At 41.4% G+C, this 27075-nt stretch overlaps 2 protein-coding genes across 9 annotated transcripts in view; both read left to right on the top strand.

The window, feature by feature from the left end:
• The first annotated feature begins 747 nt into the window (after positions 1–747).
• Positions 748–21271, top strand: SLC16A9 (solute carrier family 16 member 9). 8 transcript variants are annotated; one of them, XM_040563661.1, is made up of 8 exons: positions 978–1083; positions 1772–1829; positions 5166–5234; positions 6859–7087; positions 16200–16343; positions 17257–17352; positions 19168–20076; positions 20378–21271. In XM_040563661.1, the coding sequence occupies exons 4-8, from the start codon at positions 6892–6894 to the stop codon at positions 20554–20556; spliced, it is 1524 nt and encodes a 507-aa protein (XP_040419595.1). In that variant the 5' UTR covers positions 978–1083; positions 1772–1829; positions 5166–5234; positions 6859–6891; the 3' UTR covers positions 20557–21271. The 8 variants fall into 8 exon arrangements, with proteins under 8 accessions (XP_040419600.1, XP_040419599.1, XP_040419595.1 ...); XM_040563664.1 differs by having other exon boundaries at positions 1029–1083; positions 1772–2020; XM_040563662.1 differs by lacking the exon at positions 978–1083 and adding an exon at positions 1420–1649.
• Positions 21272–25161: 3890 nt separating this feature from the next.
• Positions 25162–27075, top strand: part of FAM13C (family with sequence similarity 13 member C) — a 128591-nt gene continuing 126677 nt past the window's right edge. Inside the window, exons 1-2 of the mRNA XM_040563654.1 lie at positions 25162–25432; positions 26540–26659. Coding sequence (XP_040419588.1) covers positions 26621–26659 — 39 coding nt within the window. The 5' untranslated portion in view covers positions 25162–25432; positions 26540–26620. The remainder of the gene's footprint in view (positions 25433–26539; positions 26660–27075) is intronic.

The raw sequence follows: 27075 nt of genomic DNA, 5'->3' as shown, positions 1-27075 counted from the left end.
CAAAGTTGTTTCTTCCTGTATCCAACTAGCCTTGCTTTTCCTAATAATTAGTGCAAAATCCTTCAGTGGATTTAAGGTCCATTAACCACTTTTGGTTAAATGCATAAAAAATATTCCTTTTTATTTGCAGTAACTTCTGATATGTTTTTTGGAAGAAGAGTGTTATTGTGTTTCTTCTGTCTTCTCTCTAGGTTAAACCCCATTTAGTTGTTTTCCTACCTCAGCCAGTTTTCTAGACCCTGATAGGTTTTTTTCCTTTTTTTTTTTGTTCCCCAGTTGGCTACCCTTTCTGATGTGAGGTACCCCCCTTGAACCACATGCCAGCTGAGGCCTTCTCCCTACAGCTGTCTCAGACGAGACAGAAGTGGGTATCGAGTTTATATTGTACATCTGTCAATCCTTCTAGGAGCAAGTAGTCTTATTATTTTCCTGAACACTGAGGCACAGTTAGGCACTTTAAAAGACACCTGAAGTTAATGAACCTTTATAAATGGTGCACGGAGGCGTAAGGCTGGACTGCAGCTCTGAAAGGGGGATTAATGCCCTGCATGGGCTGCAGCTTAGAGCACTGCACGGCTGTAAATGCTTCGAGTAGCTTCAGCCTTTCCGCAAGCACTGGGGGGACGTTTGCCTTTCCACCTGCAGCTCCTGTGACCGGGGCAGGGACCGGGGGCCGTGAGGCGCGGGGGGTTCCCGCCCGCTTCGGCAGGAGCCGGGCCCGGCCCCGCACCCTGGGGCCGCTCCTGAGGCGAGGTTGCCCGGGCCCTGCGGTCAGCGCGGCCGAGGTACGCCGCGAGAAGCCGCGGGCACGCAAATAAAAAACAGCGGCGGGGGACGAGGACGAGGAGGGCGCGGGGCCGAGCCGAGCCGGAGGCGGCAGCAGCGGGGCCGGGGCCGGGGCCGGGCCTCGGGCCGGGGCAGCCCCCGGCGGCTCCTCCTCCCGCCGGGCTACAACCGGTTCGTGCCGGCACCGGCCGCGTCCCGCCCCGCCCCGCCGCGCCGGGGATGCGGGGCTGCCCCGGCTCTCCGGGGGCGGCTCCCGCCCGCCGGCCCCCGCCGCCTCCCCGCCGCCGCGGCGTGCAGGTAACCGGGGACGGCGCCGCCTCGGGGGCCCCGGGTGAGCAGCGGGGGCGGCCGTGGCCGCGGAGGGGGCTGCGGCCGCGGGCAGCCAGGGGCCCCCGGGGCCGGCGGGAGGCGCCGCGGACGGCGGCCCGGCCCCGGGCGTCGGCAGGCCGGAGGCTCTGAAGGGGCTCCGCGGGGCGCCCTGCGGCGCACGGTTGTGAGGGGGCCGAGCCCCTTCGGGCACGCTCCTCGCCCTCGGGGGCCCCCGGCGGCCATCACAGGTGCCCACCGACGCGTTGGTGCCTGCTGAGAGCGCCCATCACTGGCCAAGTGGGTGCCTGGTGGCATCATCCCTTGTGGGCACCCATCAGCCTCCGCTGTGGGCACCCAGCGGTGTCTCTGGCAGGTGCCCGTGTGTGCACCTCACTGATGCCCGTCAGCCCATCGCGGGCTCCCCTTGGTGTCTTGGAGGGCAGCCCCTCGCCCTGTTTGCATGGCGTTGGGTGCTGGCAAGAGGAGCGTGCCCGAAGATGTTTCTTTGTCGCTTGTTGCCTCACTGTGCAGACGAGCGCCCGTTGCCAAAGCAGGTCTGGGGCAGGAGGCATCGTGTGGGACTTGGCCCTGTGAAGCAGGGCAGCGGGCTGGCCTCCGGGGGCGTGGGAAGGGGCAAGGCGAGCCGGGGCCATAAAAGCGCATCTGTCCCGCACAGGACCTGGCTGAGGGCGCAGACAGATGGAGAGAGCGGACGCCAAGTGGAGCCCTTGCAGGTTGTGATGCGTAAGGCGTGCTGTGCACTCATCTTTGCAAAGGAGTTCTCTTCTGCTGAACTAGTTGGCTGGTGGCTTATAGCAACGCTGGCTTCCATCTGTCTGTATAGATGCGTGCTAGCCTCTGACAGCCAGTTATGCTTGCAGGGGGGTTTTCCATCCCCTATGGGGCAGTGAGGCTCTGAAAACAGGTAGGACTGGTTCTGCTGAGCTGACAGATTTATACAAAGCTGGCTGGTTTATGTGCTGCCCTGATTGATGCTTCTTTATGTGAACTTATTTTGTGCAATGGGAAGAAGTTGTTATGTTTTCAGGAAGCTTTGTGCTAGTATTTTGTTTTAAACTCCATGCTGCTTTTCTTATCGGGCAGAAATGGAAGGAAATGCTTATGTTGATGAGCCTCCTATGTAAGCTACAAAAGGAAAAGTAGAGGAACATGAGAAATTTGTAGACCTGAATGCTGATAACTGAGAGGGAAATGTGTATTCACTGTAGAAGTACTTAAAGACAAATATTTAAACGTGGGGAGCTGCTATTGTTAGAACATCAGTTTAAGTCCGACATCATCAAAGTATAGATGTGTCTTTTTCAGTGCATTTAACACAGTGCCTATACTTGCTGTCACATCTGTATGTGTGCAGATGTGCAGAGGGTCTTGGCATGAATGCGTTGGGGTAACTGTAATGTGCTGCTGCTGCTCTGACACCCTAGGTATTACTGGCAAGTTAAGTGTAGCACAAACTTCAGATGATAATTGTGAGAATGTTGATTGAAGAATAAACACAAATCTACGTGAAATCTAATGCACTTTAAAATGAGAGATGTTACCATTCTGCCTGGTACTGTCTTAATTTGTACCAATGCCTTGCAAAACTGGAAGAGCTGTTAATCACCCAGTGACTCTGCTGACATCAGCTTTCTTTGCAGCCATGTGCTGCTCACAGAAACCAGCATACTTAACGAGGCTCCAGTTGCACAAATAACAAACTGAAAACAATCGTTTTGCTACTGTCTTTCTCAAGATTCCCTTTGCCACAGATTAATACAAGTTTCTGTGCTGAGGACTAATGTTTCAGTCATAATTGTGTTCTCTAAGCCAATTCTTTTTTTTTTTTTTTGTGTGTGTGTGTGTGCTCATCTGTCATCTTTAAGCTAAATTTTAACATTTATAGAAAAAGAGCTCGGTGTTTTGATAAAGCTGATTATATAAAAGAAAGTGGTTACAGCATGACACCACCATGTTTCTGTGTTAAAACTGTTGTTCGGTTCTCTAGGGTTTTCTTTTTTTTTCCTTGTTGTTGGTAGAGGCTTTCATCAGACAGCTCTCTTCCTCTGATTCTTATTCGCTGTGAGTACAACTCATTGAAAAGCTTTTTCTAACCAAGCTTCAACTTACTGTTTAATTCGTTATGCTTTATTTCGCCATTTCTCTATTTTTGAAGTGCCTAGGTTTCCTGGAGTCCGAAACAACATCCTTAGGTTTTGTGAACAGTTAAGATTTGTGAAATGATTCCCACTTAAATCTTAAATCCACAGTTGTTTGTCTCTTTCCAGGATCACACAAGTCTTCCTTGTCCGTTGAGCTCTCTTCTGTATGCGCTTCTGCTTCCTTATTTTTGATGATGTTTGTCCTCCTTTCAGCCAGAGACAGACAATAGTGAGAGGCACTTTGGATCCCTCCCAGGTAGATATGCAGACTAGATGCACGTCCAGGCAGTGCTAGGAGTAGCGATGGTTTAGTTCCCACTGACAGCTCTTGTTCATCCTTTTAAGTTTTTGTACTGCAACTTGTTATCTGCAGGGAAGTATTAAATAACGTAGCAATAAAAAGTACATCGATGTCCACAGTCACAGTAACCACTTGCTTGACTGGGACACCTTTAACAGTGTACCGTAGCAGAGAGCTCCAGGGAATGGGCTCCTCACACAGGGCTCTCAGCTCGTGTGCTGTCTTCAGGAGGACTTCATGCTTTTGGGAATGTTAGAAAATACACCTTGTTTTAGGTAGTAGGCACACAGCAATGTGAGCTAATGGGACAGTCTGCAAGAGCAGGAAAGAAAAGCCAAGTCATGGTGGCTCATAAAAATTACTTGATAGATCATATTTTCACTTCAAGGACGATTTGTGTGGGGGAAGCTATGGTGATTTTTACTTTGTGCTTGACAGTTACAGTCTGTAAATGGCTTGAAGTGTTTAGAAAATAGAGTTATTTTTGCCGTCTAAAAATCTGTTATTTTAGCTAAAAGTTGTGAAAGATAACTGCTGTGCAAAATAGGAGGCTTCAGGATGTAGAAGGTCAGCTCTTTTGCTGCCATAACTTGACAGAGCTCTGTTAAAGTCAGTGAAGCTATGCAGATTTGCAGCAGATGAGGAACTGATCCAGATGTTTTTTTTAAGTCTATTAGAAAAGACTACATGACCTCAGGCTACGAAAACTTTTTTCATCACCTGCCCTGCCCTCCCTTCCCCACTGAATGTTTAGAGTAGCAGAACTGAATCAAGGGTTATGTCTGTACCAAATTTTAGAGCGTCAATATAATGGAAATCAATATAACAGCTAGCATGTATTTGTCTTCTAAAGATTACTTTTTAAACAAATAGAAGTTGGGATTATTCACTGTATTCTGTTATTTTAGTGGTTTTCTGAAAATGTCCTTGTTTTATCTCAGTGAAACTGTCTTTTCTTAAGCTGTTATTTATTTCCACCACTTTTACTTCAGTCAGGGGCAAAACAAGCCAAGTGATACGCATTTAGTGCAAGGAGAGGTGCATCTGCCTGCTCTTTTGGTGACTATATATGTACAGTCTAAATATCTTGTTTAGAGATGAAGGATCCCCTCATGATCCCCTCTTTTGTATAATTTTAAGGGTTATTTTTGTAGGAAAGTACCTATAAGCAGCTTTTTAATGCTTTGATGCCTTAAGGTATGTCATGATATCTGTCAGCTGTCACCCTGGCACCTAATGTAATCAAGGCACAATTGCCAGACATTTGAAGAAGTAAATCAAAACCTAGATTTGTAACTGAAAGAAAACTTCGGAACATTTGTACCTGGAATACTGTATCTTGAAGGACTGTCAGTATGTTAAAACTGTAAATCTTTCCCCAAAGTACCTAGAACATCAAAATTTATTTCATGTTAGGAGGCTATGTTTCTGTTATTTTGGTGCTCAAGGCTGCTGTCAGCTTTTGATTAATTGAGGGAGGATCAGTATTTCTCCACTGAGATAATTTGATAACATGAATACTTCTGAAGTTCCTCTGAAAAGATGTTGTTTTTACTGTTGTAGTGATACTTTGGCTGAAAACTTGCTTTGCTGATCTTTTTCTGCAGGTAGAGTTGCCACCTGAAGCTACATTTGTAGGGGGCTGAGGTCCCACCCCTTGTGGTGTGTCGTCATCCGTAAGTATCTACCCTCAGTGTAACACTTAAGTGTATCTAGGAACTAGAACTGTCCTTTTTCATTTTGCTATGGTAATTATTCCTCAAAAAAATATACTGCAGCTTTTTTGTAAGTTTTCCATGCAAGTTCTTAAAAACCGCATGTGTGGAGTATGGGCAGCTTGAATTGAAGTTCTGTTATTATCTTCTCGTTTATACAATTGCTTTCATAAAGCAGTCATTTTTTTCCTCTCCACTGAAAAGTTGAAGAGCTCCCTGCTCGTCACAAACAGGCAGCAAGACTTGTTTATTTTTCTGCTTTATCTCCTGGGGTCTCCCAGAGCAGAACTGTTACTGCAGCAGTCTTAATGCACACTCTGCAGTGTGCAAATGGTCCTTGAGAACATTTAATGAGAAAACTGGGTAAGATCTTATCTGACTCTGTCTTACAGGGTAAAGAAAATAAAATGGTTGAAAATCACACATCTGGTTAGTTAGGGAGCCAGGAACAGAACGTGGGTTTTGTGATCATCAGTTCAGCAGGTTGCTCGCTAAAGAGAGGGAGGGCAGGTTAGTTTCATGCAAGGGAACTCACTTATCTTTGGAGTCGTCCAAACTCCAAAGTAGCTTAGCGTGGGAGCTTCTGAATTCTTCACTAAAAGTTAGAGGTGCCAGTCTCTACATTCAGAAATTACTCTTGAGAAGGTGAGGACAGTCGGTTATTTAAAGTTGTAGATGAACCGATGATGGATCTTGCCATGCAGCAGAGTAGATAGTATTTATGGAGCTGAAGAAGTAGAGTGCCAGTTTGGTGAAGGGGGTGATATGTGAAAACCGTGCAGAGGGCAGACACTAACAGCTTGTAAGAGATTTTTGTATGCATGTTTAATACTGTCGTGTCTTGCCATACAAGCCAGACATGTATACAGTTTTAGAACTCACTTTATTTACTTACTAACATGTTCAAAATGTTTCTGGAGGCATCACTCCTCTACATGTCACCTGGTCAACAGAGGGAAGTTCTGAACTGTTACTGCATCCAGAATGTCGGTAGTCATCTTCTTAGCCTGCCCCTCCCAGAGTGTGCTATCCGGTTGCAAATACATTGTGAAAATGCATAGTACTATGCTTGAAAATGGAATCAGAATTAAGTAGAGGTTTTGTTGTTGTTTTTGGACCTTGAACCAATATTTTTATACTTGTGATTTTTTTTTTCAGACCTGAATTCTTTATTGGGGTTGTTTTATACTTGTAGCTTTTCTTGTCCTTTGAGCCTATATTATACTTTGCTCAGGATGGTGGCGCAGCTGGTGGCCAAGTGCTTCTCTTGTTGAACTGTGCCATATACTGATGCCGTAGGTCTTCACATAAGCCTACTTAACACTCAGAAAATGAAATGTCCCCCCTTTCTGTAATATAGTGCTGATGTTTGTATGACGTACATCATAGTGCAAGAATAATGCGTGAAGCTGAAAAGGTAGAAGTACCAAATGGTAACTGATCTTTGTTGCTGCATGCTGCATTTTAGATATTTCTTGAAGGTTGCTTGGCAGTGTCTCACTTGTACAGCTCACTTGTATTAGCAGACCTAGGTCAGTCACATTTCTAATGCCCTGTTCTGTCTGTCTGTTTTTTGTCTGCACAGGGTTCATCTGTACATCTACGCTCATCTGACAAGATGGTGTTTCGGAAACCACCCGATGGTGGCTGGGGTTGGGTGATTGTTGTCGTTTCCTTCTTTACTCAGTTCTTGTGTTACGGATCACCACTGGCTGTTGGAGTCTTGTATTTAGAATGGCTGGATGCTTTTGGAGAAGGGAAAGGCAAGACTGCTTGGGTTGGATCACTAGCAAATGGAATTGGTTTGCTTGCCAGTAAGTATAGATAGATACAGTATTTATCTGAAAATGATATGATTCCTTTCTAATAGATGCTTTCATCTGTGTGTACTTTTGGAATAATATTAAAGACAGCTGCAAATGATGAAAGAGAATGAGGGACAGTGCGTTTTTGGTTTAGGTCAAGATAGGTAAGAACATTGCATTTATAGTTCCACTTCCACTGTACATAAACCACAGCATAATGGTAAAAGAACAATAAAAATATTAACCTCAGAAAATTCAAAATAATTGAATTTTAATAACCTGGAAATACCAAACCGTGTCTGAAAAGCTGAATGGTAATTTTGTTGATGGGATTTTTTTTTTAAATTTAATGAGACTTTAACTAACATTTATATTAGTATCTTTAAAAACAGAGCAAATTCCTATTCTGAAATGGCTCAAGTGCTCCAGGCAGGAAGTTCTGGCTGGATGTGAGAGGTCACTTCTTTACTGTGAGGGTGACAGTACTGGAACGGGTTGCCAAGAGAGGTTGTGGAGTTTTCCTCTCTGGAGATATTCAAAACCCACCTAGATGCCATCCTGCGCAACGTGCTCAGGGTGATCCTGCTTGGCAGGGGGCTGGACTAGATGATCTTCAGAGGTCTCTTCCAACCGTGGCCATTCTGTGATTCTGTGGGGAAAAAAAAAGTCAGTTAATAAACCAGTTACTCATTCTTCAGCCCTAGAAATAAAACCACCAGTTAGGGTGGGTGAGGGTTGTTTTTCACTGTTTGTGAAACAGTGAAAGAAAAGAGAACTGCTTTTGAAGCCTGTAAAGTTATGGATAATGGTGGCATTAAATAACTTTACTGAAAGCTTTTCTTTAGTAAGACATTGTCACTTGATGAAGAGGAACAGCAGGAAAATTAAACACTGTGAAAGTCCATAGGTCCATTTTGCTGTTATTATTTTAATATTGAGCCACGGGTATTTTACTGGGTAGCATCACTAACTTCTGCTTTTCAAAGATTTGCCACGGGAACTATTATCTTTTTGCTGAATCTGGATAAAAACTGCCTGTCAGCAGAGAAATTGCTGTGGGCAAAAGCAATTAAGTAACTTCAAAATTTGGTTCAGGATTCTGAGGAAATCTCTCCTTTAGAGAGAGTTGATGTTCACATCACGATACGGAACTGAATAAAGGCCACTGCTTTGTAGGACTCTATAAAAGGCCAAATACCGGTGCCATTTTCTTGTTGGGGATTTATATCACTAGGCAGAATAGAAATGGGCAAAGGCAGGTGAATCATTAACCACAAGAAGACTTATGTTCAGTCACAGGGTGTAAGTGGGCTAAGGTCTGTAGACTGATCTTCTATCATACATTTCTGTTTTCATGCTTTAAGTGCCTTAACTCCCATTGTAAAAGAATTAAAGCCTAAATAAACTTGAGTGAGAGAATGAAGTGGGGGAAAAAAGTCTAAACAAGGTAGTTACTTTAGAAAAACTAGGCAGAAGGGGATTGCAAGAGAAAGGGTGAAGAAAAACTTTTTCTCTGGAGACCAGAAGTCTCTGGCTCATTCTCATAACAACAGCCTCAGTCCCTTTCCTCATATGTCAACACCATGCTGGTTTCCAGATTTCTGAGTTCTCTCTGCCTTGCCTCTCTCAGTATTGTACTTTATAGCAAATGGAAACTTCTGTGACTGAATGATGCAAGTAAAAGATGCTGCTGTAATTCACTTTGGTATGGAATGATCAAATTGCTTGAAATTTTGACAGGGGATTGGAGGAACACTGTCAGCGTGATTTAATTCTTTCAGTTTGGGGTTTGAGAGCTTAATAATTTGCAATATTAATTCAAAGAAAAGTACAGACAGGGCCTTTGAATTGCATTGATGTAATCAGAGTTGACTGAAAACAAATTATATGTTCCCTGCTCTATCTTAAATGGAAGATTCCCCTCTCTTGCCAAGGTGGGATCTGATCTTAATGATAACTCTACTTGAAGTAATCTTGTTGGAGGGACAGTGTAAGTATTATAGCCTTTTCTGAAAACTAGAATGCTTTTGACAATTTACGATTTTGTGTCCTGCTGTTATACTATTGTACTTCTGGAAAATTCCCCCAATACCCTTTACGTAGTAATATTTAAAAGTTAACACTGTGGGACTGATACAAACACAGTAATTATATTTACTAGTTGATGTGGGCGTACATAGCAGGAAATAATGGAAAAATCCTATTGCTTTCTCATGAAATCTTTTGTCTTGAGGGAGTAATTATTAGCTCTGGTAGTAGAAGCTGTTTATTGCAAATAAGGACTTTATGGAGGAAGTTTAGCAAGGACTAAAAGAATGGAATTGTTGCTCTTTAATATGTGTCTATGAGAATGGGGAGAAGAATGGTTAACTTGCGAAGGAATGGACTACTGATATCATATCTTCTATTCCCTCTCTGTGGGAGATCTGTTTCTCTTCCCATGCAGTGCAAGAAGGATGCATTAATGGCAGTCACTAAGAAGCTCATCAAAATGCTTTCATGTTGTGTTAAAAGTGACCTGAACGACTGCGATTCTCTAAACGCGTTTTTATTGAAGAGCAGTTCTTTTAGGATCAGCAGTTACTACTAGAGAGCACATAAAAAGATACGGTTATTTAATTCTTTTTATTTCTACAAATGTCTTGATCATTTACTGTGTTAAAATTCAAAGGGCCGCAGTAGATCAGCCTTCTGAATTGGTACAGGGAGCATTTTCAGCCTTGCTTGTGGAACATTCAGTCTCTTACAGATTGTTTTTCATGCAGTTTTCATAGCAAGTTTTTTTCAGACATAGTCACTAGTGTCAAGAACATGTGTTTTTAGTGCAAAAATATTGGTATAACACACTGCAAAGTTAGACCCTTTTCATGAATATGGAAAAGGAGAACTTGTTTGTGTTCTCATTTCAGCTATTGCATGTCTAGTATTGCAGGCCAGATGGGACCATTCTATGTTGTAGCCTATGATGTTAAGTAGATGCTCAGGCTAATTGATTTTTTTTCTAAATTAGCATGTTTTCATGTATGTGAAAAGGTGCAATCTACAATTTAGTAATTTAACAATCTCCCCAAGCAAGCTGATTTCATTGACAGAATTGCTTGTGTGAATGCTAGTAACAGGACAGCTTTACCTCAAAGCCTTTCAGTAGTCCCTTTGCCTCTTACTGTTCCTAACTTCTGCTATTTCTTGTTCCTTTCCTTCTCCTTTATTTTTATTTTCAAGCACCGATCTAGTTATTTGTAGACATATTTTCAAATATTGATACTTTTAAAGTGATACATGTTGCATGCAGAAAAGATTGTAATTCTCATTTGAATTAGAAAGTGTTTGTTTAGTGCATTCTTCATCTCTTACAACTTTACTTGGTAGTTAATTGCCTCCTTGAAAGTATGTAATCTTATGATAGAAGTTGCTTGGTTTTAATTTTCAGCTGAAGAACAAGTTTATCTTTAAGTGGTATATTTGAAGTGTCCCTGAATAAGTGTGGTGTGTGTCTGGAGACTGCAATCAAATTACTTGTAAGTTTTCTTTTAAGCCTACACCTTGATGCAGTCCCTTTGTCATTGATGTAACAGTCTTTTACTCTGTTAATTACCCTTAAGGCTCTTCTGTAAGCCTGATCCACCTTAACATCACCTTTCTGAAGCTGTGGGTGCCAGACTGGAAAAAGAATGGCATTGTGGTAGGTTTACAGCAACATGCATACAGGCAATAAGTTAATGTCTATTTTCTTAAGGGAGATTTTTCTCATTGATAGCACTGAAAAACACATTAGATGGTGTCTGTAACAGTGGAAGGTAGGTCCAGTGGCTTTTCTAGATCTATACTGTAATTTCACTGAAAAGAGGAATATGTCCTTATATGTCATTATATGCCAGCTGGCAGCGAAAAAACATTTGTGTATGTCTTCTCCCCTTCCCTCTGTAAACATAATCTTAAACATTTTAAAAATAGTAGATGCTGGTGAGTCCTTTCACATTTGCTCTATTGGTATCCTTTCTACAGTGTTTACTTCTGACTTGTGTGAGAGCTAAACTTAGACCAAGACACAGAAACCTAGTACAGCACCCTGTTTATTGAGATGAACTCCCTGCTAGCCTGGTGTTCGATTTCTGTCCTCTTGCAGTACAGACAGTGTGGCTAAAGCCTGTGTTCAGCCCCTGGCTGGAGAAGGGGATGGGACAGGGACCTGATTCCTTGCAGGGTGACTTGAGTCATCATCACTTTCTGTGATGTGACCTTACCATGTATTGAAAGGAATGTGCCTAAAAAAGAAAGAAAAGCAGCAGTGTCATTACGCAGGGCAGTGGTGAGACCTCATCTACAATATTAGCTATCATAGCACTGATCAGGCTGTAGTAGATATGGGAGATGGCTCCAGGGATGATGTAAGGCTTGTTATGTAGGAAGAACTTAAAAGAGCTTAGCATGTTTTCCCTGGTAAAACAGGCCAGAGGAGGATATTTATTATGTTCTTGAAGATAGCTTGTTTCTCCTGCACCAAGTGTTCTTAATTTTACATGCATTTGGAGCCTGAAATTAAATTAGAGCCATGTTATACTTGTTAAAAGCAAAACAGACAAAGACCTTGGCACCTGTAATTGGCACCACAGCTGTTTATAGTAAGAGCTGATTTCACAGTATTTGGCATTGCAGGAGACACCAACAATGTGTGTCCCATTCCCACTTGCCTTTATTAATGGAGAAAGAACAAAGGCAAGATTTTCTTGAAAGATGTCTTGATAAATTAATGGGGTGTTTCTGCTGGCCTGAGGTATTCCGTGTTAAATGTCAAAAAAAGCTTAGTTTTATGTTTCTAATCAATATTTGTACAACTGTGTAAAAGACCTTTGCAGCATCTGCAGACTTTGGGACAAAAATCTTGCACATAGATAGCTCCCACTCAAAACTACAGAAGCTGTACGTAGTTTGGAGGGAGTGGAAATGTTTCCCAGATTCCTCGAAGGAGGAGCTCAGTTCATTTAATAATTTTGTCACAAAGGAGCAATCTTTCCGATGAGTTGGAAGGGGGCTCCTGTCTGGTGTGAAAGGTTTTTTCTGATTCTTATACAAACACCTGGAGGATATTGCATGTATTATGAACAAGTGCTAGCAATGCTTTTAGTATGTAAAAATATTCTTTTGTTATGTCCAATGGATTTTACTTACAGTTTGTGAGCATTGCTTCTACTCTACCATTTCAATGGGCTAGGACAGATACCAACGAGAAGGGTGGGTCAGATTGATGCAGGTGATAAGAAAAAGAACTGTTGTCCAGTATTGTTTGTTTAGGAAAAGGTTATGTGTGTGTATGAGGTGAAGGAGGGAGGACCCTAGATAGAGTGGGGAAGGAGAGTATTTGCTTGCAGATTTTTTTCTCTCCATGTGAGAAGATTGAGGAAGAGTATGTTAGCTCTTGATGCCTGTAAAAGAAAACAACTCTGTAGTGAAGCTGTAGACTGAAGCATCTGCTTTGGAAGGATTGTATCTGTAGAGGTCGGAAGATGATGGCAGTCATAAAGTTCTTGTGTCAGCAGCAGATGGCTTGTTTTCACATCTCACAAAGGACTCAGTGTCACATCTGGGTGTCACTGAGGTTAAAGTCTTTTATTTATTCATAAAATCTTAATGAAAATATCAATGTACAATTGATTCCTCCCAGGAGTTCTCTCTCTTTGATCTTTCTACCTGAAGATCTATTGTAAGAGCCTGTCTGTTCTGCTGCTACCCCTGGTTTTGTCCAGGGGGCTTCTGGACCACTCGCCTGCATAAAATACAATTATCAGGCTGCTGAGCCTTGACAGGTTGCGTGCAGAAGAGCACTGGCTGTCCTTGTGCTTCCTTCAAAGTCTTTCAGAGCAATTCAGTTTTCCTCCTAGAGTTAGCTGCCATTCTGATAAACTGGGCTGGTTTCTTTTCTGATAGGCTTTGGTCTAGTTTTTAAGATGCGTCATTTAGAAGAAAAAAAGCCCCAGGGATTTTATTTGTCAAAGAGGTAAATATTTAGCATTGTCTTCAAATACTATTCTAGTACCAGTGCTAACTCCTGGAGTTGCTTAGCAAACTGAAGAAATGCTGGCTTAAAAGCCATTTTCTGTGCTTCCTATTGAGGATTGCCATTGGGAGTCTATTTTCTGTTTAAGTTATGGTGGGAAATGCATTATCAGTGGAAGGATCTTTCTGAAATAGTTGACTAAATAAAAACCCTTCTGCTGCCTGAAAAGCTGTTTGCATCTGATTGTACATTGACGCACGTTCTTGAGAATACGAGCGTCCACTTTGAACAAAATCCACAGGGCAGGAGTTCACAGAGCAAGTTGCAGTCCCATTCTGGGAAAGTTGAATGTTTGACCAGATTTAACTGCTTTTAGCCCATTGTGCTTGAATTACTTTATAGAGAATTACATGTTTGTGTACAGTAAACTCCTGTGCAAATACCATGGTAATAACCAAAGGTACTGTGCCTGTTGAAAACAGTGCCAGCTCTTTCGGAAATAGAAGGAATGTGGAGAGGCAGGAAAATGAAACAAAGATACTGGCTGTCATGGGGGGCTTCTTTTGTGACTTATTTTCTAGCAGTATGATGAGGGGAGTGTGAGAGTAGGGCCTAGTGTGGATGGGAAGACGGCGCTGTTTTTCTTCTTGTCCTGGGGACGTATAATAACTGTTTCAATAGTTACTCTGGGGCTCCTTCTTATAAGGAGTGCCATTGCTGAGATGCCAAATCTCTTGCTGTGTGAGATAACACATTAATTCTGAGTTTACTGGAGCAGGTTCTTTAGTTCTGTGCAGGTTGTTTTCCATGTCAGACCAAAAAGATCTCTTTGTACTTTCTATTCTCTTTTTGGGATTATTTTTGTAATGGGGAGAAGCTGGAAGAATGTCTCCTTGGACCCTGTCAGGGTTACCTTTGATGGTGTTCCAGAGGAAAGAGCCCTTGTCAGGGTACGCAGATGTGTTCCTCAGCTCTGTGTCTCCCTTCCTCTGGCTGGAAGCCAGGAGGTCCTGCTTTACCTCAGATTTTCTGATAGCCACCAGTGCAATCCCTATCAGCACCACCACTGCAGGCTAGGCGGAGAGCTTCTCAAAGAAGAATGTGTCAAAATACAGATACTGTTTGTTTTAGCAGGGCAGTGGGTAAGAAATAAAGAGTAGAAAAGAGTGCAAATTCCTCTGCTTAATTGAATTATGTTATCACCACCTAATGTTCTTTTGGTGTAGAAGGTTTTCAGTACGTAATACAGATTCAATCCTTTGTTTATTTTTAAATCCTGCAGTTTTAAGAAACGTACCTATCTTAATCTGCCAGTTCTACTAATTCTGAGAACCTGCATCAATCTAATGCTCTCAGCTTTTGTTCTCGGCAAGTTACTCTGCCCAAGTTATTCAGGTCAGTTTTCATTCCCACAGCATGCTGGTTTTGAGAAGCAGCGAGTGCTTACATCTTCCTTTTTCATCATTTCCAAAGTCCTTATAAACCCAGCTTCCCCAGAAGGCTTTCTTGTTTCTTCTTCAACTCTTGACTCTTTGTCTGGATAAGACCTGATTGAAACTCTCTTCAAGTTCCCTAAACAACTCTCACGCAGGGCAGAAGTTCTGACCTGCCTTCTATCTGAGGATTGTTTCACCTGTTAGCAAATCTGTGCTTCTGCCTGCCAGAACTGCTTGTCCCATGGCTGGTAACCACACAAACACCTTGTCTACATTCCCAGCTGCTAGCTTCTGTCTGTAAACCTAGGCAAGCACCGTCATCAGCTCCAACTGTTTTTGTTCACCTTATATCGTCTCTCAGCTCAGCTCCCATCTGCCAGGAACCAGAGTTTCACATGAGTCAGGAAGGGCCAACCTGAACAAATGGCAGACTCCTAAACTACTGCTTTTGCAGTTTGTAGCGATTGATCATGGAGTGCCTTTACCTCAGTGTGTATGCAATACGGGGTGGTGAGGGATTTTTTTGTTTTGTTCTATAAGTAATGTCATTTGTGCATATATCTAACTTATAATTTAATGGCTGCCACATTTAGGATTGTGGGACTAATAGCCAAGTCTATTTATGAATGGTTGGAACTGAGGGGTTTCAGAAGATAATTTGTCTTTTGCAAGCCAAGTCCTTTCCTTGTTACTTATTTATGCAGAACACCAAGCTTGCATGCTACTTCAGACTAAAAGGCATATTCCAGGTCACACAACAGAAAATTAAGTGCTTATTGTACAACTTCTGTGAGGGAAGAACTGATTCAGTACAAGCAGAATATGAACATTTCCTGCACTTTGTTCTTGTTTTGAAAAACTAACCAACCAAGAAATATTGGGGAATAAAGAGAGGGAGAAACCTCTTCCAAACTTTTTAAATATTGCTTTGGATATTCTCAATAAATACCTTTTATTTTCTCTAGTTGTACAGTAAAAACCGATATAGGGAAATAAGCAGTTATTTAATAAGATGCTGACTGGGAAGTATTTAATTCCCCAGAAAATCAGGGAAGAGTATTGTTTGTCTTTATCTGGCATGTCAGCAGATATTTCCTCTATCTAAGCACCAGGTGGCATTGTTACTGTGATTATGATCAGAAGACATTATTTTCCATCTCACTTTTATAAATTTCATCTTATATCAAGATGACTACCAATACTGTCTTTTCTGAAATGCAGTTTTTAGTCTCTATGGAAAAAAAAATCAACTTGACTAAAGCTTGGCTGAAGGTCTAGTTTTTTTGGTACCTACAGATGAAGACATTTTTCAGAACCTTTGTCAAGTCCTTAGGTTTGTGGTCACAGTGTTACAGGCTAAGTATGTATATGTATCATCCTGTGTTTAAATAATGTTTTGCGCTCTCTCTTCCTCCCCACCCTGGTACAATTTCATGTTCTTTTTTTCAGTTTCTCCTTGAGCAAAGTATTTGCAGGCTTGATCATTTATGTTTTTATAACCTATCTTTTTAATGTAGATGCATGTAAAAATGAGTATTCTTGATTGTTATTTAATTATATATTTAAATAAGTATTACACAAAACATTTCCACAGTCTGAGGTTTTTTGTAGTTGATGTTTTTTTGTTTTGTTTTGAAGTTCTTGCTGTTGCTGCTATTTACAATGAATGTTTTTCCTGCTTTTTCTCTAGGTCCTGTCTGCAGCATATGCGTATCATCTTTCGGAGCAAGACCAGTAGCAATCTTCAGTGGCTTTATGGTGGCTGGTGGCCTTATGATGAGTAGTTTTGCACCTAACATATACTTCCTGTACCTTTCATATGGGATTGTTGTTGGTAAGAAAGAGCTCCCTTTTATATAGACACTTAGTCTTTATTGTTCTTAGTCTTGCTTTACAAATCTGGAAGAGGAAGCTGATTCACATAGGCAGCTGTAGTCTGGGACTTCAGTTAGCAAGGAGTATTTTGATTTGGGCAAGGGTCACACAGGCAGCCTGTTGCCATGTAGTAAATGACAAAAGCAGTACTGTTTGTCAGAATTCGAAAACAATTTGTCCTCTGTTGATGCAATTGTTAGAGGTGGAAAGACTCAGGTTTTACCTAAGGGATAGACTCAAGCAGTTCTTCAGTGGGCAGGAAGTGCTAATCTTAAAGGAATAAAATCTCTTCAGGAATTTTGTCATGTACTCGTTCAAATTTGGTAAATTAGAGATAATTAAGGAGTGGTGTTGTTCTCCACATAACTGGATTGAACCTAATATGCTCAGGTATTAAGCATGAAAGTGCTGTTCTCCTGGCAGGGGGTGACCTACCTCTCTGCTGCAGAGGGCTGCTGTGGGTGGTTTATCAAATTGCAGATTAACTGTGTCAAGAATCCAGGCGCCTTGTTGGCCAGCAGGACCCAGCAGGGTGTGCTGGCTTGGGCACAGTGCCATGCAGACGAAGCTGTACTGTTTGCCAGGGCCAGCCCCAGGACTGAAAGCCATTTAACTGCTTCCACATAGCACAGAAGCTGAGCTGGTGAAATCCTCAAACCAAGCCAACTCCATGCAGATTCGGGAGATGGGACTGGCTGTGGGGAGAGAAGGGTGGGACAGTGCAGGCAGCCTAATGTCTCTGTCAGTGTGACCGGTGCTGAGCCAGATCTAACTCTGTGTCTGGGGTATGCCGCTGTATCATATGGGGGAGTAAATGGGGGCATTCATTTCCTAGAGTATGCTGCATGCTTTATTCCCAAATCTTTCTCCAGGGCTTGGATGTGGCCTTTTGTATACTGCAACAGTTACCATCACTTGCCAGTATTTTGACAAACGCAGAGGCCTTGCACTTGGTCTGATTTCAACAGGTATGATTTTTAATTGTCATTCCCTCTATCTAACTTTTCAGCGCTAATACAGCTACCATTACTCTGGCAATAGTAAAACAGAAGATTATATTTTTCTGTTACTTCCCAAAGTACTTCTCAAGTCAAAACATAGTAGCAATGATCATGTAACAGCAGGCTTCAGACAAAATAGTGACTACGTTTATAGGTGTATGGTGCGGGTTATCCATAATGATGAGAAAAGGGGGTTCACTAAAATGAAAGCAGATTGTAAGTAGCTTGGGCTGTATGCCATGAGTAATGCCAGGGGAACCTTTCTGTAGAGCTCTCTTCTCTCTCTTTGTACTTATACAAGATCACAGGTAAGAGAGAGTCTGGAGATACAGGATGTAAATGCTGGGTTACCGTAATCTCACAAAGCTCTGTCTGTTAAGGAGTAATTGAAGTTTGGGCTTTTTTTTTTTCGTTCTTCCTTTTTTTTTTTTTTCTTACTTTCCAATATAAAAGGAGAATAATGTCTGAAGCCTTCCAAAAGGTTGTCCCAACTTTGTCCATGCATGTTACAGGGATCCTAGAGGAATGAGCCTCTGATAATACAGGGGAAATTCTTTGAAGGATGCTGGACAGCCTTTCTCATTCTCTCTCTGGGTCTTTAGGTTGTGTGGTGTTGTCCTTTATACCAAAAGGAATTGCTAACTTAATGAACCAAGTCAGAATAGATACAGAAGCACAATGTTCCACACCTGGCTTTCTGTGTTGTACAGTGTCTCTCCTCTGATCCCTTTTCTCATGTAGCTGTTATTAGAGAGAAGCTCGATCAATGTGGTCAGTGTTGCAAGATATTAATGCCTGATCCACACCAACATATTGAAGAGGAACCTCTACAGAAATGTCCCTTGGAATTGTTTTCATTGGCTTTTATTGGGTTTACAAGTGGTCTGCTGTAAGGCCTGATCTTAATGAGTCTTAGTTGATTTTAGTACCTTGAAGATAAAACAAGTCTGAACTTTACAAGTTTTTGTTGTGTTTTTAGCACTGAAGTGTATGAATTGCTTTAATAAAACCTAGGGACAGTCTTCAGAAAATCATTTCAAATTAAAGATTGTGTTTGTGAGTGGAGATCCATTGATTACAATAGATCTATGCTCGCTTCAGCCAAGAGCTTTTTCTTTACGTTAGTAGGATTGCATAAAATGCTTGTACCCATAGTAACTGTGTACCTTTCAATATTTTCTACTGAATAGCCAAATTTTTCAAATGTGTGTTTGCATTTTGAGCCCCTGCAAGGCTTCAAAAATGCCTTTGGAGTAAATTCACTTGTAAAATGTGAACCACCCTCCCTAAACATCAAACAGTCACTTGCAGTTTGTAGGAGGGCTCTTGATGAACCACTGGTCTGTTCCTGCCTTGGAGGAGGAAGGTGGCAGCAGTGAGGAGAAAGGGGAAAATAATCTTGGATGAAATTCTAACTGTACTAACTCAAAATGGTACCTGAAGTAGTATATGTATGTATGTGCATGGCAGAAGAATGGCTTAATTGTTTTTGATGTTTTTTGTCAGACAGAATATTTATCCTACTTGTTTCTGAAGTGTCTGCTAGTGTTAATCATTACAAATTGTTCAGATATTTTGAAAAGCTTTTATTTTGGACATAATAAAGATGGTTGTGCATTCTCACAAAGGTGATAACACCAATTTGTTAAATTGGGAAGAGGAGCACTAATGACTTAGCATTCCTGGGACTGTGTTTTGTAGTTGCTGAAATGTGGCAAATTGTTATTAGTGAATGAAGTTCTCAGCTCTTCAGTTTAAACCAGTCTTATTTTCATTTTATAGGCTCAAGTGTTGGACTCTTTATATACGCAGCATTGCAAAGAGAGCTTATTGACCTGTATGGACTGGATGGTTGTTTGCTAATAGTTGGTGCACTGTCTCTAAATATATTGGCGTGTGGCAGCCTAATGAGACCATTGGAGTCATCAGATTCTCCTTCACCAGAAAAAACATGTGTAGACAAAGTCCCAGACCAATGTTTTGTTTACCATGAAAAAGAAAAGACTGTTGAAGAAAACATAAGCATCCTTGAAAAGGGCTGTATTGACGAGAAATGTGCGAACAGTGTGCCTGATTACAAACAAGATAACATTTTAAATAAGAATGTATTAAGCTCAATAAATGTAAATGAGAAAGACACTTATAAAAAGAAAGTTGTGGAACAGACAAACTTCTGCAAGCAACTTGCCAAAAGAAAGTGGCAGCTCTATTTGAACTACTGGGAGGAAACCATTGTTCTTTTTAAGAACAAAGTATTTTCAGCTCTCTTTGTTGCCATCTTGCTCTTTGATATTGGTGGATTTCCTCCTTCCCTGCTCATGGAAGATGTAGCAAGAAGTGCAAACATTGATGAAGAAGACTATCATATGCCCCTTATTTCCATTATAGGCATTATGACTGCAGTTGGCAAACTTATTTTAGGAATACTGGCAGATTTTAAGTGGATTAACACTTTATATCTATATGTAATCACCTTACTAATGACAGGAGTGGCCTTGTTTGCAATTCCATTTGCCAAAAGTTACCTTACACTAGCAATGCTTTCTGGGATTTTGGGTTTTCTGACTGGCAACTGGTCAATTTTTCCGTATGTAACAACGAAGACTGTGGGAATAGAGAAACTGACTCATGCATATGGGATATTGATGTTCTTTGCTGGACTTGGGAATAGCCTCGGACCACCAATTGTAGGTAAGGTCAAGTTAGATAATTTAAAATTAACAGAAAGAACTGCCCACAGGCAAATTAATTCTAGTTGGTCCTAATTACAATGAAAAGATGAAGTCAAAATCTTAAAAATTAAATCCTGTTTCTCTTGAGCTGGGCAATCTGATTTTGTTCTGTTTTCATCTTTGATGAAAAGCACATTTTCATGTGTGAGTGGTCAAAGTGTGTATTAGATTTTGGCCCCTTTATTTAATGATGCTTTTCTAACTTAGAGTGCTGTGTTCAATTTAACTCGGCATTGATGCTCTTTTATTTTCACCCTCAGGTTGGTTTTACGATTGGACACAAGAGTATGACACTGCATTCTACTTCAGTGGCTTTTGTGTTTTACTGGGAGGATTTCTTCTGCTGTTGGCAGCACTACCCTGCTGGAATGCCTGTACCAATCAGAGCTCAAAGCTGCCTCCAAATACTTACTCCTACAAAGTTGCATCTAGTGCTTAGGTGACAACTGAAAAACACTTCATGCTTTTTTTATATTACAGAGCAAAGTATTTTAGTAATTTTCCACTTATTTATGAAGTCCAAAAATCCTCATCCACTAGAAAAATTCCATTGCTGGTTGGTGTTCAGTTCTTTTTTTTTTTTTCTGTTTTTTCTTTTTTCTTTTTTAAGAACAGTCTTATTTTGTCTACTATGCACTGTATTTTCAGCCTTTGTCTACTGTAATTTCCTTTCGCCTGTAATGGGTATATTCTGCTGTATTATCAGCTGTACTGTTTTCTATAAGGGTTGGGTGGTGTGGAGGGGTGAAGACTTTGAAGCAAAAATGAAGGCCTGTTTCTTGTCCAAGAAGGCTGGCATTTCTGTCACCTTCTATAGGTCTCCAAGTTGCACAATCAGACTTTACAAAACATTAATTTGCCTTATGAGAATGTAATGCTGTGGCAAGGTGCTTATAACACCGTGTTTAGATTAATTTTTTGGACTTCTTAAAGTTTCTCCAATTTACAATGAAGTGCCAATTGGGCAGGGGAAGAAGAGGGAGAACAAAACCAACCTTGTGTTGCATAACTGAACGTCATGATGGAAGTAAAGATTCTTACTACCACTGCAACTAAGAACTGTTTATAAATATTGCACATTTTGTGAAGTCTGTTTATAACACTGTTGAACCAAAATCTTTTAAACCAAGGAATAAATATGATTGTTGAAACCACGTAAAGAAATGCTGACTCGGTTATGCAAGTTGAATGTCTTTAGATTGGAGTTGGAGATACGCTCACAGAAGCCTGCAGGTGAGTGGTTCTAAGCAAGTTGCTGCAGTCTGGCAGTACGGGGTGCATCTCCCGTTGCACAGCTCTGGTTTAGTTGGTTGAACCTGCTGCGGAGACCTTGTGCTTAGTCATAGAGCTTTAAACTGGGTTTGATTCAAAAAGGTAAAACGTGATAACAATATATTCTTTGTTATTTTTTGAATTGATTTAGCAAGGAGAGAAGCGAGTAAAAGGGATCAAGAAAAAGTGTGGGGAAGTGATAACAGAGAGGTAAGGGACAAGCTGAGATGGTGAGAGTTGGGACACTTGAACACCAAACAGGCTCTGAGTGAGCTCCTGAAGCTACTGCCCAGAAACTCCCTAGCTGCAGTCCAGCTCTGTGCCTGTGTTGTTTTTTCCCTTGTGTTTAGCCTGAGGCCCGAGGTTGGCATGACTGGGGGATGCTGCGTGAGGTTGAAGTCTTTCCTGAGCAAGGCAGGTGATACAAGGCAGGATGGCTCAGCTAGGTCTGCACTGCCCTGCAGGCCCTGGGCAGTAACTGTTGCTTCGCTGCTACTCCCACACTGAAGACGTGTCTGGTTGCTCTTGCACTGTAGTCACAGGAATCTCCTGTCCACTGGTGGCACATCCTGTGAGCTTTGGCTTCTTGCTCTAGGATTGAACCTTACTGGAACATGTTGGGAAACCTTGTATGAGGTGGAAGTTCTTAGACTTTCCTGAGCTGCATACTGTACAGTTGTCTGCAGCTGCCCAAGCAGAACATACTACTTCTCAGCAGTAGTATTGTCTTCAGATGTCTGCTATGACTGGCTCGTAAACAATCCATAAGATAAAAACCAGACAAGTAATGAGCAACTTCTATTGTCAAAGTACTATGAACAGAGTTACTGTTTTTGCAGAACTCATTAAGCAAGAGTGATATAACCTGTAAGTGGGGTAGACATACGTGTAAGTTTTGTTCCCTTTTCTGATCCAAGCTGGGAAAAAGCAGGTTGTCTTAAGACATTTTCTGCTGGCTTTCTGGGACTCACTTATTTCTGTTTGTATTAAAGCCTGACAAAAATAACAATGTAGTTACTTGGCTTTGTATTTTTTCCTTCATGTGTCATCTGGGTGTAACTACTCTGATTTTTATTTCTTGGATCGCTTATTTAATGCATGTGGAAAAAATATCAAGTACTCAGTGTATGTACAAATGCAACTCCAGTTCCAAATTGGTGTCCTGTGTATCTGATGTGGATTTGCATCAGTTATATGGCAGCTATAGTCAGATTTTACTGCATGCACATGAAAGTGGTACCATTTTACACATCTTAGAGAAACTGCTATGGTATAATGGATATAATCAGAATGTGTGTGACTGCAGATTAATATATTTTAAAGTCTTTCACTTCCTGCCAATGATACATTCTTGGTACTTTAAATATGAAACTGTTATTACATCACTTGTCAGTTTTTGGAAAAAATCAGCTACAATTAATGTTAATGATTGGGCAACATGTAGCACACTTTTGCAGTGGAAGTAATGTCTATTATTAGACAGCTTGATGTGTTCGGAAATCTGACTAGTGATCTGTGACCATTTGCTGATGTAACCCTACCCGTCAGGGAGGAAAGAGCCCAGGCTGTGGAATAACCTTATATTACCACTGCAGTCAATATGTGTTAGGACTCCTAGTCCTAACCAGCTGGTTGATTACAGTGACCGTAATAATTGATAAACAAGACCAAGGATTTAATGCTTCGATTTTCACTTCTACTTCTGTAGTCTTGGGGGGTTCATTTTCTAAAAGATGCTTCCAGGGTTGCCGCAACTTGAGTTTTGTATGAGAGCTTTTACTTTTTCTGTCTGGCAGGCTTCATTCAAATTGACCAATAGGCTCAAATGTTTTTGTAGGAGAGGTACACCATGATTATCTATGCCTCATTTGTTTGATAACTAGGTCGTTAACGTTGACAGGCTCTTAGATGGAGGTAGATGTACAGTTCTGCCATGTAGAATTTAATTCTGCATCCTTTTGAATCTTACAGTCCTTGACAAACAGCTCTAGAACAGGAGGAGTTAGAAGCTTAGATAATTATTCTTTATACTCTATTGTAGAAGAAAAAGTTATTGTTGCATAAATTAATTAGTTGCTGTGGAGTCAGTCATGAATAGAACATTCATCTTATTTGCAGATCTTAAAATTTATTGTAGTTACCAAAACATAAGAAAAATGAAACAGCTAAGTTTTATTAGATTTATAGGCTGCTGTGTGCCTTGCTTAATTCGTAGTTTTTAAGGCTATCTGCAAAAATTGATTGCATTCCTTTGGTAGCTGTTAATTTGCCTACATCCTGCTGATACTGGACTCCAGTGTCACATACTGCCATTGAAAAATGTGCTGAATAAGGGCTACGGATCTTATGAAAATTGGCTGAGATGTTTGCACTGGATTATACTGACATTGCAGTATTTTTGACCTGAAAGATATTTCATGCGAGGCTCTTTGGAAGGACAAGTCTGGTGTATGTGTTGGCTTGAGTATTATGCTGGTAAAACATAAATGATACAGAAATTGGACAGATATGTCAAAGGAAGTGGCAAAACCTTCTTTCTAGTTTGAAATAGAATTCCTCAGATTCAAAGGACTGTTTCAGTGATGTTTAGCTGTAGACTCAATTAATTATGCTGAAGAGCCAAGTTAGACTTGTCAGTCGTCTTACCAGGAGATTCTCAGTCAGAGCTAAAACCAAGTATGACTGGTATGAATGCAGCTCTCTTGACTTTTTCTGCCTACAGACGCTCAAGACTTCATTTAGTGAGGAATGGGAGTCTTGAGCATGTGAAGATGACAAATCATTTGGCTCCAGGGTCTCACCACAGCGATTTTCCCTCTGCTTCTGTCATTGCAGACTGAGAGTCTCTCTTACCTTTTTCTGGTGTCACAGTTCATGTCGAAAAGTAAACATGTTTTCTGTCATTAACAGTAATGACTAGATGTTGCTGAGTAACAAGACAAAAGCCTGCCCACCTGTTCTGTAAATGGCCGCTGCTCAGACCAACTCTATAGTTACAGATCATATATAGATTATGTATTTTTTTCTGTGGTTATAACTTTAAGTTCAGGTAACATGAAATGCACATCAGGTTGCGTTAGGTCATGCTGCCTTCTGTTGGAATCAAATTACTTTGCTGTTTAGTTAAAATGTCCTGGGGTTAGAGTGGCTCTCTCCCCGCTTTGCGTTACTTAGGGGGCTGTCCTTGCAAATTGGGATAACTGAAATCTTCTGGCATGTTTTGAATTAAAATAAAACCATGTATGGGGGCAAGGGTTCATAGAAATGCTTTTATTATTTATTATTTGTTCCAAATGAAACAGGTTTATTTGGAGATTCTGTGAGGGAATAAAGGACAAAAGAATTACATTTGTGAGAGTGGGCTTGACGATCTGGTGTCTCCCTAGGCACTATCAATTGTAATAACAGAATTAAGTAGTCACTGTTTTGGGTGTGTGGTTGGCTGTTCTGGCTACCAAAAACAGAGGAAGAGAGATGGGAAAGGGGGAATTCCCACTGAGCACACCATGTATCGTGGTGCTTCAGAAATTGGAGGCTTGGATTTGTCTATGACAGACAGGATTACTGAAAACAGGGTTATGTCATCTTGCCTGGAACTGGAAAGGCTAATGGAGCTGCTGCTGCCATTTCAGTTTTTTGGAGGAAAGATGTCATGTTAGAGGATCTTCCACCTTTTTCAAGTTTTCTCTAATTTTGATCAAGAACAAAAATCACAAGGCTATAGAAGACAGAGTTGCTAAAATTAATGCAAAGGAGCAACTCATTTGAAACAGTATTGAATCAGTGAGGACCAAAGGTGTTGAAATTGTGTGCTATTGGAGAAATACAGATAAAAACCTGCCTCTGCCTGACTTTTACATGTGTTTGGGCAGTGTTCATGCATGGTGCAAGAGGATGCTGAAGTCTCCGCTTACCGTATTCCTCCCTTTTTTTTTTTTTTTTTTTTCAGTCCTCACCTCAGATGTGCAAGCTAGATGCAGAGAACAGGCAAGGACTAACCATGTTTTATTTCTTCACAGCTCTTCAAAGATTTCTTCAAAGAGGTAATAATGTGTTGGAACTGTATTATTTCTGCAAAATGGCAGTGTGCAGTGCCAGAGATAATTACTCCAGCTAGAGATTCGTAGCCCAATTTTTCTGATCTTCCTTCAAAACAGAGAGAGATGAGGCAGCCACCAGCAAATACCAATGAAATTTGCATGAAGAGAAAGTTTTATTTTACTTTTCAGACCAAGCCCCTATTCCCATGACTCCCTTTTCTTTGTCTGTGTGTGTACTGCACCAAGTAGCAGGCTGAATATATTTGCATTTCTGGAAGGGATGGTAAGACTCTAGGGATGGAGGGTGTTTTTTCTTCCCATCGCATATTTCTTTGTGTCTTTTCCAGTAAGAAATAGTGTATGTACTGGCATATGAACTGAAATAAGGAGCGGTGGTAAGACTCTAGTTGCAGAATAGCCCTTGCACCTTTGCTCAGTTTTTACCAGACAGCCTTTACGGAATACAATTACTACTTCCCAGCTAGTTTGAATATACTTTTCCTCTCAAATTTACCATCTGTGTCAAAGTTTGGGATTTGCTTTCACACAGTTAATTCCCAGAATGGAGAATTCAGTTATCAGCTTTATTCATATGTATTTTGATCTTAATATTATAGACTAAAATGTTTTTTAAATAATTTGTAAGTCCTGAAAAGAGCTTTATTTCTTTCTTTACCCGCAGCTGTTTTTCCTGATGTTCCTGCTCTTTAGGAGCAAGAGCAAGACAGTGCCTTTAGATAATGAAGCAATATTGAATTTTGAATGCTGACTTGTTTTCCCTGGAACAGCATCAAGAAAATTAAGAGATTTAGGTGCCAGATTGAGATTAGAGGAAGAAAATGAAATTCAAAACAGGAAGCAGAGAGAGGCAGGCTCCAACTCACCTTCATGCCATTTCCCCGTAAGTGGAGAAGAACATTGACAGTGATTGACCTGTCACATGCCAGGTACTTGCAGTTCTGCAAAACTGCCAAAGAAACATGCACTTATCTGCATGGTTTTCCAAAGCCTTTAAAAGAAAGCTGATGCTGGAGAGTTTAGGTGGGGGAGGTGAACTGGGGAAGCAAGCAAGCAGTCCTAACACGTGTCTCCTGCTGTTTCGTTGGACAGTTCTCCACATGCCTGTAGTTCAGCTGCTGGAAATAGGCTCTGCTGAGCCACCGCAGGACACCAACACATCCACTGCCAGAGATGGGTGCAGATAGAGGGAAGCAACTGCAAGCTTGCCAGGTGGGTTAATGTAGTGCTGCGTCTACAGTAATAAATAGCCTTGCCATGACTCAGGAGATATTTGCTGAGGCACAGTGCTGGAGTGGTGTGTGCCTGGCTGATGGAGAAGGGGACAATTCCTTTGTGCTTGGCCCCACTGTGCAGACATGCCCGCCTTTGCCCCAGGCATCCGCATCCTGAGGAGACCACCCGACCAGGTGTGAACAGAAATAAAGATGTTAGAGGGGACACTGCTGGCAGCTGATGAGCTAGCCTGGCAGGAGGGACTGTGGCCTGTGTAGTCTCCCCATAAGCACACTGAAAGCAATGCATGTAGCAACAGGGAAGAGCTACGTTCTTGTCAGGACAGCAAATCTTCCTTTCTGATAATTTGGCTTGGTGAGTAGACATGCTTGGTAGTCAAAATACTGTGATGG

Source organism: Cygnus olor, chromosome 7 (assembly GCF_009769625.2).
Source record: "Cygnus olor isolate bCygOlo1 chromosome 7, bCygOlo1.pri.v2, whole genome shotgun sequence".
In the NCBI taxonomy this organism is placed as follows: domain Eukaryota; kingdom Metazoa; phylum Chordata; class Aves; order Anseriformes; family Anatidae; genus Cygnus; species Cygnus olor.
Note: the sequence above shows the minus strand (reverse complement) of the source record. Positions and strands in the feature narration are given on the sequence as shown.